At 35.2% G+C, this 15,794-nt stretch overlaps 1 protein-coding gene across 6 annotated transcripts in view; it reads left to right on the top strand.

The window, feature by feature from the left end:
* The window catches only part of Ask1 (apoptotic signal-regulating kinase 1), a 937,451-nt gene that overhangs the window by 53,714 nt on the left and 867,943 nt on the right, over nucleotides 1-15,794 (top strand). For all 6 annotated transcript variants that reach the window (XM_090395264.1, XM_090395267.1, XM_090395262.1 and 3 more), the window contains exon 3: nucleotides 15,098-15,238. In XM_090395264.1, coding sequence (XP_090251390.1) covers nucleotides 15,155-15,238 — 84 coding nt within the window. In that variant the 5' untranslated portion in view covers nucleotides 15,098-15,154. The remainder of the gene's footprint in view (nucleotides 1-15,097; nucleotides 15,239-15,794) is intronic.

The raw sequence follows: 15,794 nt of genomic DNA, 5'->3' as shown, positions 1-15,794 counted from the left end.
ACTCACCTCCTCCCCATCAAGAAGAAACCCTGGTGCCCATATCTGGGCACAGTAGTCCAGATAGGGTCTTATCAGGGCTCGATATAGAGGAACAATAACTTGTTTGTCTCTGCTTGTTAAAGTATTTTTCAGTAACGAAGTGATTTGATGAGCTGATTTAGCCACTTTTGCAATGTGCCCCCTAAACTTCAACTCTCTATCCAACAACACTCCCAAATCCCTGGCCTCATCAATCTCCTGGAGTACGGTTCCACCAATGTGATATACTGCTGCCAATCTTTTCACTCCAAAATGCATAACCTTACACTTTGCCACATTAAATTGACATCCATTTTCCCTAGCCCAGTCCTCCAAACTATCCAAATCATCCTTCAAAATTTTGACATCCTGTGCACTCACAATTGCTCTACCCAACTTTGCATCATCAGCAAACAAGTGAACACTTCCTCTCAGATCCTTTCCTATATCGTAAATGAACGATATAGGAAATAGATAATATTAATTATCTATTTAATTATCTAACGATAAATCATCTATCATTTAATTCCCCGCTCACAGGATCTTTTTTATTTGGAAACAGTGCATTGCATATTAAAGATCAGGTGGTACTCATTGAATATAAATAACAAGCATGTTTATTAAATACTAAGACAGAATATACATTACATGCAATAGGGAAGTTGCTTCTTATATCTTTAACTTAAACTACACTCTATATGACAATTTCTACAGCATATTTCCACAATTATGTAACATATCTTACAAATTCACTGAAATATAATTTATGACACCTATTTTTAGCAAACTAATTTAGAACAGAATCTCTAAGGTAATTTTCTGTAATTATGCAGCATAAAGCCTTAGAATTCCTTACAATTAACAATTAAGCATTTTGCCCAATTACTTCTTAGGAATTTGCTATGCTCTGATCCATACACTTAACCACCTTACCAGCCATTAAAGACCAAATACGCATCCTCAAAAGATTCATATCCATCATAAATTTCAATGTAATATCAATGATATTACAATTTTAATATGCACTTTGCATCCGTGGTAATGTGGACATATATATACGTCCTGGACGGTAGTGTGGTTAATAATTCCAACCATAAAATTGCACATTAATTATTTTCAGGCTATAACTATCTTATCACATTAAACTTAGCAGTCCATTAAGGTAGTTCCCTTACATCACATACCAAATAATATACAACAATTGACTCGCATGAATTCTTTTTGCCTTTAGTGCACTTCTTTATTTGTCTCGGAGTCCTTAGTTTCCTTTTCCGTCTTGGATTTTAATTTCTTTCCTTAGAGGTTTAGAGAGCACTGGTATTTCATTCAGAATGATTGGCAGGTCTGGAATGTGATTTCCCGGCGTCTTGGAGCTTCGGGCAAAGGGGATTCATTGTACGGAGCACATGCAAATTTGTCTGATAGGCAATGCATCGGGTTCGGCTCGGCTGCTCCCTCCGTAGCTAATCGCTTCTGGTAACCGTCATTTTTGATCTGGACAATTTGCCGTGGATCGACCTCCTCCTCTTTCTCTACTCCCGACTTCCGTGTGTCCTAGCCGAAAATTGTCAATCCCTGATGGTTGAAGAGCCTTGTCTTATATCCAGTCTTCCACTACACCTTGGGTTAAGGATTGTAACCCCTGAATATTTCCTCATGACTCCTTTGATTCTTTTGATCTAACATTTCTGCCGACTTCCCTTTCGTACATCTTTAATCTGTTTTACCGGACTGCAGAACTATGTTTGATTCAGGCCACTGCTGACCTTGAAGATCATCTTAGACTGAACTTGTAAACAAAAGAGCTCTCTTACACTACAATCAGAACTCTAACATCAAATAACATTCCGATGGCAAGGTATTGTCCTTGGCTTTACCATTTTTACATTCCTTGTTTATGCGAGCGAGCAAGCTAATTCCCTTTGGGCTTTATACATAGGCTATTAGTATTCTATTTACAATAACAAAGTTTATTTTTACAACTATAATAAATTTAGTTTAATCCTTTATCCAAGTGTGAGCAAACAAAGTTTGCGCCTGAAAGTATATTCAGGACTGGGGTAAGGTGGTACAACACCGGGCAACTCATTGCAAAGGTGGAGCAAGCTAAATCACTCCTATCTCAGTGTCTCCCATAATGCAAAACACATCTCCTTGCAGATATGTATAATGTTATGCATTAAGGGAAGGGCCACTACCCAGACTAGTTTCAACCTTTATTGAGGTCTCTTCAGTGGAAGCCTACTGAGATAGAAGTGATGTTAACTTGCTCCACCTTTGCAATGAGTTTCCCGGTGTTGTACCACCTTACCCCAGTCCTGAAGATACTTTTAGGTGCGAACTTTGTTTGCTCACACTTGGATAAAGGATTAAACTAAATTTATTATAGTCTAACCAAGTGAAAAATAAACTATCAACATCTTTCTCTAAATCCAGAGTAATTTAATAAAAAGATGGTACACTGTTTGGCAACTCCTATAGGTAGAGATGACCTTGCTAATGCTTCTGCCTCATAGCTCCACTTGGGCCTGGCTCCCACTGAAGAGACCACAATAAAGGTCGAAACTAGTTTGGGTAGTGGCCCTTCCCTTAATGCATAACATTATATTATACATATCCGCAAGGAGATGTGTTTTGCATTATGGGAGATACTGAGATAGGAGTGTTGTGAGCTTGCTCCACCTTTGCAACGAGTTGCCCAGTGTTGTACCACCTTACCCCAGTCCTGAAGATACTTTCAGGCACAAACTTTTTTTGCTCACACTTGGATAAAGGATTAAACTAAATTTATTATAGTCTAACCAAGTGAAAAATAAACTTTCAATTTATTTTTACAATCTTTCTAGGACCTCTGTAAAAATCGATGCAATAAAAAAATTTGGAGAAAATTCACGCTGCATCGAATTTTATATAAAGTTTTGTGACGTATATGTGCAGGAGTTGAATACTAATGTATATATTATTCATTAGGTTAATTTCTGACCAATCATGTATTTCTGTAGCCCTGTGTTACCTTGTTGTAATTTTGTTAATATGTAAATACCACACTGCTAAACTTAATTTTTATGCATACATAATGTACAGGGTGTTTTAAAAAGAATGTCCCGATTTGAAAATTGTATATCTCTGCAACCACGAACCACAAATGAATGCGACTTGTACCATGTCAACGGCCTTGGCCCAGAGTTTGATATGACAACCGCTAGATGCCACTACTACCACCCAAATAGCCGCTTTGCTTAGTTAATGAGAAGATGGCACATCTAGTCAACAGAAGGCGTTTTGTGTTCTTGAATTTAGCAAGACTGAGTCCATGGCTACGGTGCAGCGTGCGTTTAGACGACGTTATGGAATTGATCCACCACTGAACAAAAACATTCATCGTTGGTATCGACAATTTCAAAAAACAGGGTGTTTATGTAAGGGAAAGAGGCCTGGATGACCACGCACCTCAGAGGGGAATGTGCAACGAATTCAAGAGGCTTTTCAGCGAAGCCTGTGCAAGTCCACTTGTTGTGCTAGCCAAGAACTTATTATCCCTTGTGACTGTTTGGCATGTGTGTATGTGTTACGATGACGTTTGCTTATGAAGCCATACAGATTGCAACTGGTGCAAGCTCTTCGTGTAGGTGACAAAAAAAAAAGAATAGATTTTTGTGCTAATCTGTTAGAGGACTTGGAGGACGACACCTTCCTACAAAGGTTGATTTTTAGTGATGAAGCAACCTTTCATCTAAGCGGTAAAGTTTCGCGCCATAATGTTTGCATATGGGGACTTGAGAATCCACATGAAATTGTACAACATGAACGTGATTCACCAAAACTTAATGTTTTTTGCACAGTTTCTGTTAGAAAGGTTTATGGCCCTTTCTTTTTTGAGGAAAACACTGTTATGGGAAACTCCTATCTTGAAATAGGACTTTCCCGTAACAGTTTCCTGCAGGACTAGCTACTTCCACAGCTGAATAAAGAATCTGAAGATTACATTTTTCAGCAAGACAGAGCACCGCCACAGTGGAACCTCCAAGTTTGTCGGTTTCTAAACGAAACATTGCCTCAGCATTGGGTTGGATGCACTGGACTCCACGACTTGGCACTACACTCTTGGCCTCCAAAATCTCCAGACATTACACCTTGTGACTTCTTTTTATGGGGATACATAAAAGACTGTGTTTATGTTCCTCCATTACTTGCTGACTTGGATGAGCTCAGAACCAGAATCACGGCTGCAGTAAATTCTGTGACAGAAGACACTCTCAGACTCTTTTGGGATAAATTCAGCTTTCGGCTTGATGTTGTCCATGCAACAGGTGGGGGGCACATTGAGCATTTGTAATTGTGGTGAGTAAAACTTTAGGCCTTACTTCATACTTCATAATTTATTTTGTACCTGTACCACATTTTCATTATTAAATATAATTATTTGAAATCGGGTCATTCTTTTTGAAACACCATAATAATTCGTCTTTAACTCTATGTATTACTGTAATAACATTTGTTGTAAATTTATTGCAGTAATCTTATATGTAGATACTGCATTCCTTGGCTTAGTTCTGTACATGCATTTTGTTTATTAACTTATATTGTTGTCTAATTATGTACTGCATAATTAGACAACATGCTGCAGTAATTTTGTTTTTATGTAGATACTGCATTGCCCAGCTTAACCTTTGTGCATACATATTATTTACTCATTTTTTTGATTAATTATATATAGCTGTAGGACACCTTGTATATTTGTGTAGCCTTCTTGTAATTTTGTTTATATGTAGATACCACATTGCCAAATTTTATTTTTATGCATGCATGTTGTATAATAATTCCTTTTTGCCTATTTATGTATGGCTGTAAAAACATCTGTTATAATTTTAAGTATATGTAGATATTGCATTACTTGGCTTATACACGCATTTTTTTTTTTTATTTAGCTTGTATTGTTGACAAATTTTGTACTACTATAACCTTTAACATTGTGTGTTGCTGTGCCCTCTGCAGCAATTCTGTTTCTGTGTAGATGCTGCTTTGTGGAACCTAATTTTTTACAGGCATATTGTTTACAATTTTCTTTAACTGCTTATGTATAACTGGTAATTAGTTTACGGAATTAACAACGCATATAAAGTATATTAATTAAAGGTAACTTTAATGAATAACTTCTATATTTCGGCAACGTCACATTGCCATCTTCAGGAACATAAAAATATGGTATGTGCACGCAGGCACTAACACGAAGCAAATGAGGAAGAAAGCAAGAAACTAATATTGTTCTTCTTGCTTTCTTCCTCATTTGCTTTGTGTTAGTGCCTGCGTGCACATACCATATTTTTATGTTCCTGACTTGCTTTCTTCCTCATTTGCTTTGTGTTAGTGCCTTCGTGCACATACCATATTTTTATATTCCTGAAGATGGTAATGTGATGTTGCCGAAATATAGAAGTTATTCATTAAAGTTAGCTTTAATTAATATACTTTATATGCGTTGTTAATTCCGTAAACTAATTACCAGTTATGTCTGACCAACGTATAAGCCTTGCTACTAGAATTGCTTATGTATAGTTTTAACCTTAGTATGGCACAGTATGACCTTTGTAGTTTTTGTGCCAAATAAACTATAAACCAAACCAACCTGCTTCGTCAACCTAACCTCAGTCATAATGACTGCCATGCCATTTCTAAAGTGTAGGAAACTGTTATTTTTAAATGTGTTAAATTTATTTGTTTTCATAAGTGTAATTTTTAAATTCTATTATCGAATTTTTTTTAGCCAATTGTTCTTAACCAGTGAACATGCAATTGTGTATATCGAGGGATTTCAAAGACATACACCCTTACTGTTTCTTTTATTCATATTCCTTACTGATGATGTCTTACAATACATAAGACAAAACATCTGTATGATCGATTATTTTTACTGTGGCATACGTGCAATTCTGGATACTTTACAGGTCTCATTATACAAAAAAATCTTAGAGCATAAATCCTTCATTCTCAGATTTTTCTGACAATAGACACATCATCTGATAAAATTAAGAAACAGAAAACGTTTTTTCTATTTTTTATATATGTATATCGTTTTTTCTCATAATCCATGCAGCAGCTGAATGGCCATTAGAAAAAATGTCATTTTATTATTATTTTTTATTTAAAAGGATTCAGAAGGATCTAAAATATTTAAAAACTACATTCTGTATTCTACATTATGGCAATATTCTCGTGGTAACATCATGTCATACACTCAGAATAAGTACCATGAGCAACATCCATGGAGGGAATACCATTTATAATAACACCCCATAAAACACTCAACTACCAAAGTGGAGCAATATCAGAATGGGATTTCCTTGGTGGTCAAGAAGAGGAATTATGTTCAGAACTAAAAGATCAAGGAATGACAGGTATGAGATGCATCTTGATACATAGGGATGGTGATCATCCTGGCTATGAAGAACTGACAATGGTACACCTGAACCTCTGATTTCCAAAGCATGATATGTGAACTGTCTAGTTACGCTCTACATCCCTAATTCACCAAGGATTTAAGTGTCAAGAAATACCCAAACTGCATGTAATAGCTCTATCATCCGTGCCTACCATGAGAGCAGCGAGAGAATGTTTATAAATCATGCTGTTCAAAAAAACAGCATGATTTATAAACATAAATACAATAAAATAAAAATAAGAAAATCATGCCAAGAGTAAAGAAATCACTACATAAAGAAAACCCTCCAGATCTGTCCAAAGAAAACAGTAGGTACCTCTGTTCTACTGAATCCACACGACCATGACATATTAAACATTTTTCCAGAGGAAGAGAGATAGACACTGGCTGGTCCATACTTCGTAAAATCAAATCACAAACACAAGCTAGACAAAGGCCTTAGAAATCAGTTAAGTCTACAAAGTCAAAGGGTTAGAGAAATTGTTACAGTGAAACTGTAGTGAATTCTCTCCAGAATATCGATGTACTTGTGTAAATAAACTTGTTTCTTTCTGCTAGAGACATAGTGAGAAGACCCCCACCTTAAGGCATTTCACTGTTATTTATAAAACAAACTGGAGAAGAAACTGCCCATGGAGAAATCACTGTTTCTGTGGGCACCATACGCCTTTGCAGCATGTTCAACATAATACTATTCTATAAGTTGTAGCCACCTGACTATCATAATATGAACCAATTGCCTCACATTCTTATTACATTATATTACATTTTATTGCTAACTTCTAAGTTAACTCTGACCAACCTTGATAATCTTATGTTGCACTTGCCTTCACCCATAATTCTAATAGGAAACTTTAATGGACACAATGCTCTGGTATAGTGTATTCATGAATAGGCAATGCCAAATTGTTAAGTGCATGTTTGATGATTTCTTTCTTCTTCATAATGGACACAATATCTCTTTCATATGCCCACCTGCTTGTATTCTGCAGTAGATCTTAGGGTATCCCCCCCCCCCCCACACACACACATTCTTCCACTGATCATGGGTGATGTCAAAAAAAAAAAAAAATGTATGGAAGCAATAATTTTTCTGTGTTTTTTTCTGTATCCTCACAGGAACTATACTACCCTACATTAACTTTGTACATGGGAAATTGACCAGGCTGACCCTGATAAATTTTCACATCTTGCAAAATTTAAATCTGAGAGAGAGTGCCAAACACCTTTCAATGATGCATTGTTGCATACAGTAGTTGATATTGTTCAAGAAGCCACAACTGCAGTTCAGAAAACATCACAATTTTGATTCTGTTCACATGGTTGAAACGATTAGTGCAAAGAGCCTAAAAAAAAAAGAAAAAAAAAAAAAAAGATCACAATAGAGAATTGGGGGGGGGGTATACACGATACCACATTAAATATCGCAGTTTTTAAATGTGCTTTGACCAAGGTACATATGTGGACGTCAGAGCCAAAAACAATCTTCGATCCATTTCTAAGAGAAAATTTCAAAAGAGCACTAAATATCCTTTGTACTTTATCCTCTACAGAATGTGGTATTGTTTTTGCTTGCATTTATAATATACTTATATGGTTATGAATAGGACCGGTACATAGTATTTTTCTGTGTGTGTGCGATTAATGTTTGGTGCCTTTCCAAAAAAGTTTTTTTTGAATAAAGGGTGAATAAAACAAACAGGAAATGAAAAACATGAAAACCGCTTTACAGTATAATGTTACCTACGGATTAGTCCTGCTTATACAAATTTTTTCAAGTTATATACATTTTCAAAATAATATAAAATAATAATATAAAGTTAAGAGATTTATTCAAATATTCTTTACATTAATTTTGCATTAATAAATAAATTAATTTTGAAGATTCAACGAAAATAGATAAGAGAATTTTACAAGAATGTTTTGCATTGGACTCGAGTTCGCCGATTATTTTGTGTCACCCTAACAGCCCGCTAATATAACAGGCTCGAATATCGAGAAGAATGAGTTATCAGTAGTAAGCCGACTTTTAGGGCCGGACCACATGCATCTGATCCGATTAAAATTAGGATACGGCCCTTACACAGATTCGACAATTAATCATAAGTTGATTTATGATGCATCAAAAAAATAAAGAACTATTTTAGGTATATTTTCGTAAATTTTAATAAAAAATTACAGTGATATAATCAGGGGTCCAGGATACAATTTCAGAATTTATTTGTTCGTTTCCGGGAAGATCTGAAGCGGCCTGAACTGAAGACGACGTACATTCATAATTATATGTACCATTCGTTGTTCGTTTAAACTCTTATCTCATATTTTTTGACATCTTTTAGGTGCCTTTTCTTCTGCAGCGCCTGTGTATATTGCACACTTCCCACACGCCACCAGCCGGGCCTGGTTATGAGGTCACATATCTAAGCTTCAGCAAGGGAGAGTACCCTTTGATGGTTGGATCGTATCCTCCTTAAGGAAATGCAAATGCTACTCTGGAATTTTTCATGCCGCCCATTCAGAGTCTTTATGATGAAGCAAGTGAACCTGCTTTCACTTTAGAAGAAACATTGTCACTTAATTGTTCCTTAAAATCTTTGCTTAATATATCCTACATGGACTAACATTCTTTGTGTTAGGAAGTTCAGTATGACATGCATCAGACTGTCATTTGACCCTTTGGTATATTCGTGAAAGAGATTAAACAAGCTCTTGCAAATGCAGATGACATACTTGTCTCTTTAGTTTTTGGAGTTCAAGAAAATTCCAAAAAAGAAAAAGCCAGCTAATCCTAAATGATTAGCCAGGCTTACCTTGTTTTTGGAAATCATCTGAAGAATAAAGAATTGTGAAGCTTTATGCAAAAACACATTAAGAACTTTACAGGAGACAGTGAGAAATATTATAATAAACAATTTTGAATGTTTTTTTTTTTCCCTTATTTTGTTATGAATGGAAACAAGTGTGGAAACAAATAAATCAAACATTTTTACAATGTTTGATTTATTTCTGATGACTGTACTGGAGAAAGAAAATTATGTTTACGTAAACAGTAATGTTCAACACCAGTACATAAAATAACTTTATTTCTAGAGGGATAAAATATTGATTGCAATGATTGCTTTTGTTTTCGTTTGTTTTTAGGTAATGTGTGGTGGTATTACCATACAATAGAAATATTACTAGATATTTATATATATCCTTCACCTGGCACAGAAACCAACCCATTTATGATATGCTTAGTATTTTTAAAAGCAAATTTTATATATAAACTCAGAATAAGAAAACATTACTTTTTTGTGGTATTGTGTGTACCACAGAGACAGTTCACAGATATACTACATATCATTTATACACAAAAATTCTGCCAAAAGAACTTGGAATTGGTGTGTCACATAAATATTGAGTCTCTAAAAATGTGTTTGCCTGCCCAAAGCAAAAGGGACATGTTACAAGGTCAGGCAAGCTACAGCCAGGTACGTAACATGCAAAACCTGGATCTTTGTGATTATCTTTAAGTGGGAGATGAATTTCATTACTCGGTGTGTGTGACCACTGTCCCATTCATTGGAGATTGGAAGCATAAAGTGGCTTGAAAAAGTTGTTCCATGTTTGGTTTCTATAGCAGGGTTTCTGGAATATGTAAAAAATAAATAAAATTACAAAAACATATATATATATATATATATATATATATATATATATATATATATATATATATATATATATATATATATAAAGAGAGATGTCAGTTACAGGAGAATGCGAGCCAGTGCTTTATCTAGTCATGTTCTGTTCTCGGCCGATTCTAATGAAGAAAACCTTAGCCATTCAGTCCTATGGGACAAGTCTGATAACATTTTCTGTTGCCAGGATGAATTAGAAAGAAAGATAATAGAATCAAAAGAAATCATTCTCAAACCCCTACATCTCAACAGCAACCTGAGTTACAACCTTTCAGACTGTCATTGTACTATGATCAAATACTGGCATTCACAAGATGCTAAACGCATGCATCAGCCTAACAATGAAGTCAACGAGAGAACAGTTTTGAATGTTGCAGACTTCAATGTTTCTACGTTGAATATATATGCTAACTTTCTGTGTTGTTTACAGTTATTTCCTCTATGTTTTACTGGTTATTTCTTTAATGTGCACCTGAAGAAGGCTGATACAAGCTGAACTAGTTGTGCTATTTAACTTTGTTTTCATTTTTTTGGTTTATTGGTTTACAACATATTATGGGTAGTGATCCTATAAAACACAAATGCTGCATTTATCACAAATGTCATTCATTGTGACTGATGAAAGCATATTATGGCTGTTATCTATACATGCATGCAGTATCAGCTTGGGAGTATTGCCACTTCTTGTTCACTGTTACTCTTGCACATCACTATACTTCACAAGTTTACACTCAAAAATTACACATGTGCAGAAACAGAAAAAAAAAAGTTAATTTTGAACATATTATTCAATATTAATTTTACTGCAGTTTATTCATGTGAGGATGCATATTTGTAGTGTCATTAAATATTTTAAGAATAAGGCAAGAAATTTTTTGGGTCACACTGGTGGCAGAAAGGAAAAGCATGTTTTGTTGGAGGCATAAAACATCAGACTTAGAAATGAATTTCAGAAATATGGAAATATTGTGAGAAAAGAGCAGAGCTAGTAATAGTGGTTAATATCTGCTTAGGATATTTCATGTTCTGCATAATTTGCTTATAAATTCATGTGCACAGAACAAGAAAAGTCATTGATTACATTCTGGGAATGATGTAGAGGACACTGACTTGTAGAAGTAAGGAGATTCTTATTCATTGTATAAGGCTCTGATTAGGCCACACATGGACTACTGTGCACAAATTTGGTCACCTGGTTTTCAAAAGGAGGAAGAGATGTTGGAAAGGGTCAAGTATGGGGAAAGGTTGAGAAGATGCAATTTACAGAATCTAGTGGATAGGAGGAAGAGTGGTGATATGATAGAGACCTACAAGTTAGTAAGAGGTTGTTACAGGGTCATTGTTGAAGAGGTTTTACAGAAAATTGTGGGAGATCAGGGAAGAACAAGAGGTCATTCCTGGAAGCTGTATAAGGAGGGTATGAGGATGGAGTGAGAAGCAGGTTTTTTGCATGCAGAGTTGTGAATGATTGGAATGCCTTACCTAAGATTGTGATGTCTGCAGAGAATTTGAGTGTGTTTAAGGCATGGTATGATGAGCTGTGTGTATGACAAAGGACTTCCTAGATTAGTCTTTGACTACATGGAGTCTTAGGATAATAATAATTATAATAATAACATTATTGTTGATAGTAATATCAGTTGATAGTGACGTCATTTGAAATTAGAAGCAAGCACCTAATGGATAAAAATAAATATCATGTTTATATCACATTGAAAGGAAAATGTACTAAAGTTCTGAAAAAATGAAAGTTGAACAACATCTCAGATGTAAAATGTTAACATTTCTGAAGAAAAAAATGAAGAGAATTTGAAAACAAGAAGCAGACAGAGAGAGGCATAATCTGAAGAAAACATTAATTTAACCAGCACCAGGGTATCATGTATGAAGTTGTAAGAAGCAGTCTATGAAAAGAGGTAATCATGCAGAAAGTCCCTAGCTAGTAAATATAATATGCTTTTAGAGAATTTATATATGTATGAGACACGTTCAAAAAAAAACCAAACTTTTTAAATAGCATGCCAACCAGCACAGAAAGCATGCTGTGGCTACTGAGTGCACCTAGCAGCAGGTTTTGACAAGAAACCGCCATTTTCCCCATTCTGCTATGAGCATTAGTTGTCGAGTTACATCTGCTGAAGTGAGCATGTGCACAAGCTGTTCGTCGGATTAGTGACAAAGTAACAATGAAAGAACTTGAAGAACAATGTGTGTGTGAAATTTTGCTGCAAACTTGGTAAAAATTTTAGAGGCATTTCAGTTGCTTAATCAAGCATATGGGGGGAGGGAGGACTGTATGAACCAAACGCAGTGCTATGAGTGGTGTAAAAGTCAGTCAAAGATCAAGGTGATGTTGGTTGTGTTTTTTGATTGGAAAGGTATTGTTCATTATGAATTTGTACCAGGTGGTCAGATGGTAAGAAAAGAGTTGTACCAGGAAGTTTTTGTGCATTTTAGGGATGCTGTGTGCAGGAAGAGGCCTGAATTGTGGAAAAACCAGATTTGGATGTTGCACCATAACAATGCAATGACTTATACATTGGTCCTCATCCGCAGTTACATGGCAAAACATCAGACATCCGTTGTGCCCCATTCACCCTATTCTCCAGACGTAGCCCCAGCAGACTTTTTCCTGTTTTCCAAACTTAAAACCACTTTGAAAGGACATCATTTCCAAACCACAGAGGAGATTCAGAAAAATGAGATAAGAGAACTGCACGCCATCACAGAAAGTGCATTCTGGGAAGCATTCCAACAATGGAAGAAACGTTGGGAACGGTGTATCACCAGTAGAGGGGGCTACTTTGAAGGGGACAGTGCTTAACATGTTTAAAATGAGCAATAAAATCTTTATAGCAAAAGTTTGGTCTTTTTTTGAACATGCCTTGTGTGTGTGTGTGTGTGTGTGCACGCGCTGCCACCTTGTGACACCTCCAAGGAGTCCGAAGACTCATCGCGGGAGGACACCCACTGCACAATTCTCCATCTCCACCACTACTGAAACTCTACTACCAATCAACCACATGAATATGGTTGATTGGTTTCATGAATATGATAGAATGTTTTTCCAAAAGGAATACAATCACGAGTATTTTTTACTACTAGATGTAGATAAGGCTATTTGAAACCTAAAATATAGAAAGGCGGCTGGAGTGGATATTTGAACTGAAGTGGCTAAATATAGAAATATTCACCTCACTGGTATAGGTGAAAGTAATACAGAGGGCATTGGGGGGGGGACTTTGTGTGTTTTGATTGGAAAAGATCTCAATTAGATATTTGTCAAGAATCTTTACTTTCATTTTTTCTGCTGAACCTCTATCCCCCCCATTTTTCATCCTGCATATAGACAAATCCATCAGGGAACAAATGCAATTAATAGATTAAAAATACTGTTATTGAAATAAATTGTATAGAAGACCAGAGATTTGGGGAATGATAGGGATAATAGGGAGTTCGAAGCTCATGGCACATAGTGCAGGATGTTTATAGAAGAGAGCACTGTCTTTAGGAGAATGTAGGAAAATTTGTAAGGTAATAACTGGTTTGAAGACAATTCTGACATTGATTTTAATAATTGTAGCCTGGTTTTCTTGATATATTGCTAGCCTGTGAAAAGGAGACCGCACCTTTATAATTGATTTTCAGGCTAACAAGGGATGGTTCATCAGACAATAAGTTTCTTTAATAACGTCTTTGATTAGCTACTTTGACTTTGGAGGACTGACCAAATAGGATTTGAAGTTCTTCTTTTCTTTTATTTCATCATTCTTGAGTATATTTAAAGCTCCGTTATAAAAAGTTTCCAAAGTTTCCTTAAAGACAACTTTCAGTTCTACAAACATCCTGGGGTATACATGAGTCCTTGTTCTTGCAGAAAGGTGTACATTAGTCATACTAGGAGAAGTTTCAAAATTTGTGAAAAAAAAAAAGAACATGTAGGTTATGTTGAAAATAAGAAAGAAAAATGTGGATTCTTAGTGCACACATCCCTGCAGAACCTTACACAATATATTGGCAAGCTTTCTCCATGCCTTACTTAGAAGAGAATATTTTTGTCACAATGTTCAAGTAGTCTTCCAAGGTCAGTCACTCACATGGCACACCAAATAGAAACCAAAGTTTACACATCCTGACACCTGGAAGTTATTAATTAGTGTATACAACATTAGCGACCTCTCTTATGCCAGCAGTAACATATAAAGTTTGCACAACAGTGTATAGACTGTGCCTAATGATATGCATGATTAAATTATCAGTCTAGCATTTTTTGTTTTATAGAAGTAGCAGCTGTTGGAAATGTTTCAGTATTTTTTTATTATTATTATTTTTTTTTGTTGTTGTTTGTGTTAAATAATGTATTGAAGATGCTTTCAGCCATAAAGAGAGCAAAACATGTTGCAGTAACATTTCTGTATACCGGAGGTAAAGAGCACTATGTCCATTTTTTTACGGAATTGAGTTTTAGGTATATTTTAATGTTTTGTTTTGCGCTCTTTTCAGTTGTGCAAAGCACTATCTCCTGCGTGTAATAATAAGCGGATTAGCCAGTAGGAAAGGGCCATCATGGTATCGAGGAAAGAGCACTAAGTGGACAAGTAGCCGTTTATTTCGGATGATTAAGAAAAATGGACATAGTGCCCTTTACCTCCAGTGTACAGATTTAGTTTTAATGAATTAAATGTCTATGAGTCAAAATTGGTTAATATTCATAGTTATAGTTCTGTAATAAGCAACATAATTTGTGATCAAGAGGATATGCATGCATGCACATTTTCATGAAAATTTTCTATCAACTGATGAAGTTAAATTATTTTTGCACTATTGATGCCCATTATAAGATTGTGCAAAGCTAGAGTTATCCAGTTACACTGTAATTATATTGTGATCTTATGTCTATTTTGTATAAGTTAATTAATGCCTTTTTTAATTCATATCTTTTATTTAAAAAAAAAAGGCAGCTGATGGTAGACCCTTAATTAGCTAAAGAACCTTGGGGGAAAAAAGAGCAGCTATGAGTGAGGTTGATGCACATTCCATCTCCAGTGGTCATCTACCACCACGGTCCAAGATGCAGTTAGTTTGCATTATTGATCTTGTAAGTATCTCTTTCGGTTTGAAAATGAGCTTTAAAGTAGTTTTAATAAATGAAGATATATAGAAAGTTCTTTAATTATTATTTTTTAAAGGAATCATATAGGTGGGAAAAGTGTATTTGTAAACTGTACATGTTTTGTAAAACATAAATTTTCCAGGAGAAATTTCCTTACTGATATTACAAGTCCAAAACGTTTTCTACTTATTTTATTAGTAAACTTCCAACCAGCTGGATTCCAGAAAATGTTTGATCACAGTGCCATTCTCATTAGTGATCCTGAGTTATTTTGTAAAAGTTTTTTTACAAAAAAACTTTTTTTTACAAAAAAACTTTTTTTTATCCAAAGATAGCGAAGAAATTTGACAATAACAAACAAATTAATCCAAACAAGTCACCCCCCCCCTGTCATGTTTTTGGTTTTGGTTTTTACTTCAGTTCACAATAGTTTTGGTTCACTATCTTTGGTTTTATTTCACTATTTTGGTTGAATTGTCTTTCAACTCTCTGTGATGTTTATTAATAGTGTTGTGCATTTTTAATAGTGTAAACAAGTTGA

Source organism: Typopeltis vanoorti, chromosome 7 (assembly GCF_054136105.1).
Source record: "Typopeltis vanoorti isolate ZY-2024b chromosome 7, IOZ_Tvanoo_1.0, whole genome shotgun sequence".
NCBI classification, from domain to species: domain Eukaryota; kingdom Metazoa; phylum Arthropoda; class Arachnida; order Uropygi; family Thelyphonidae; genus Typopeltis; species Typopeltis vanoorti.
Note: the sequence above shows the minus strand (reverse complement) of the source record. Positions and strands in the feature narration are given on the sequence as shown.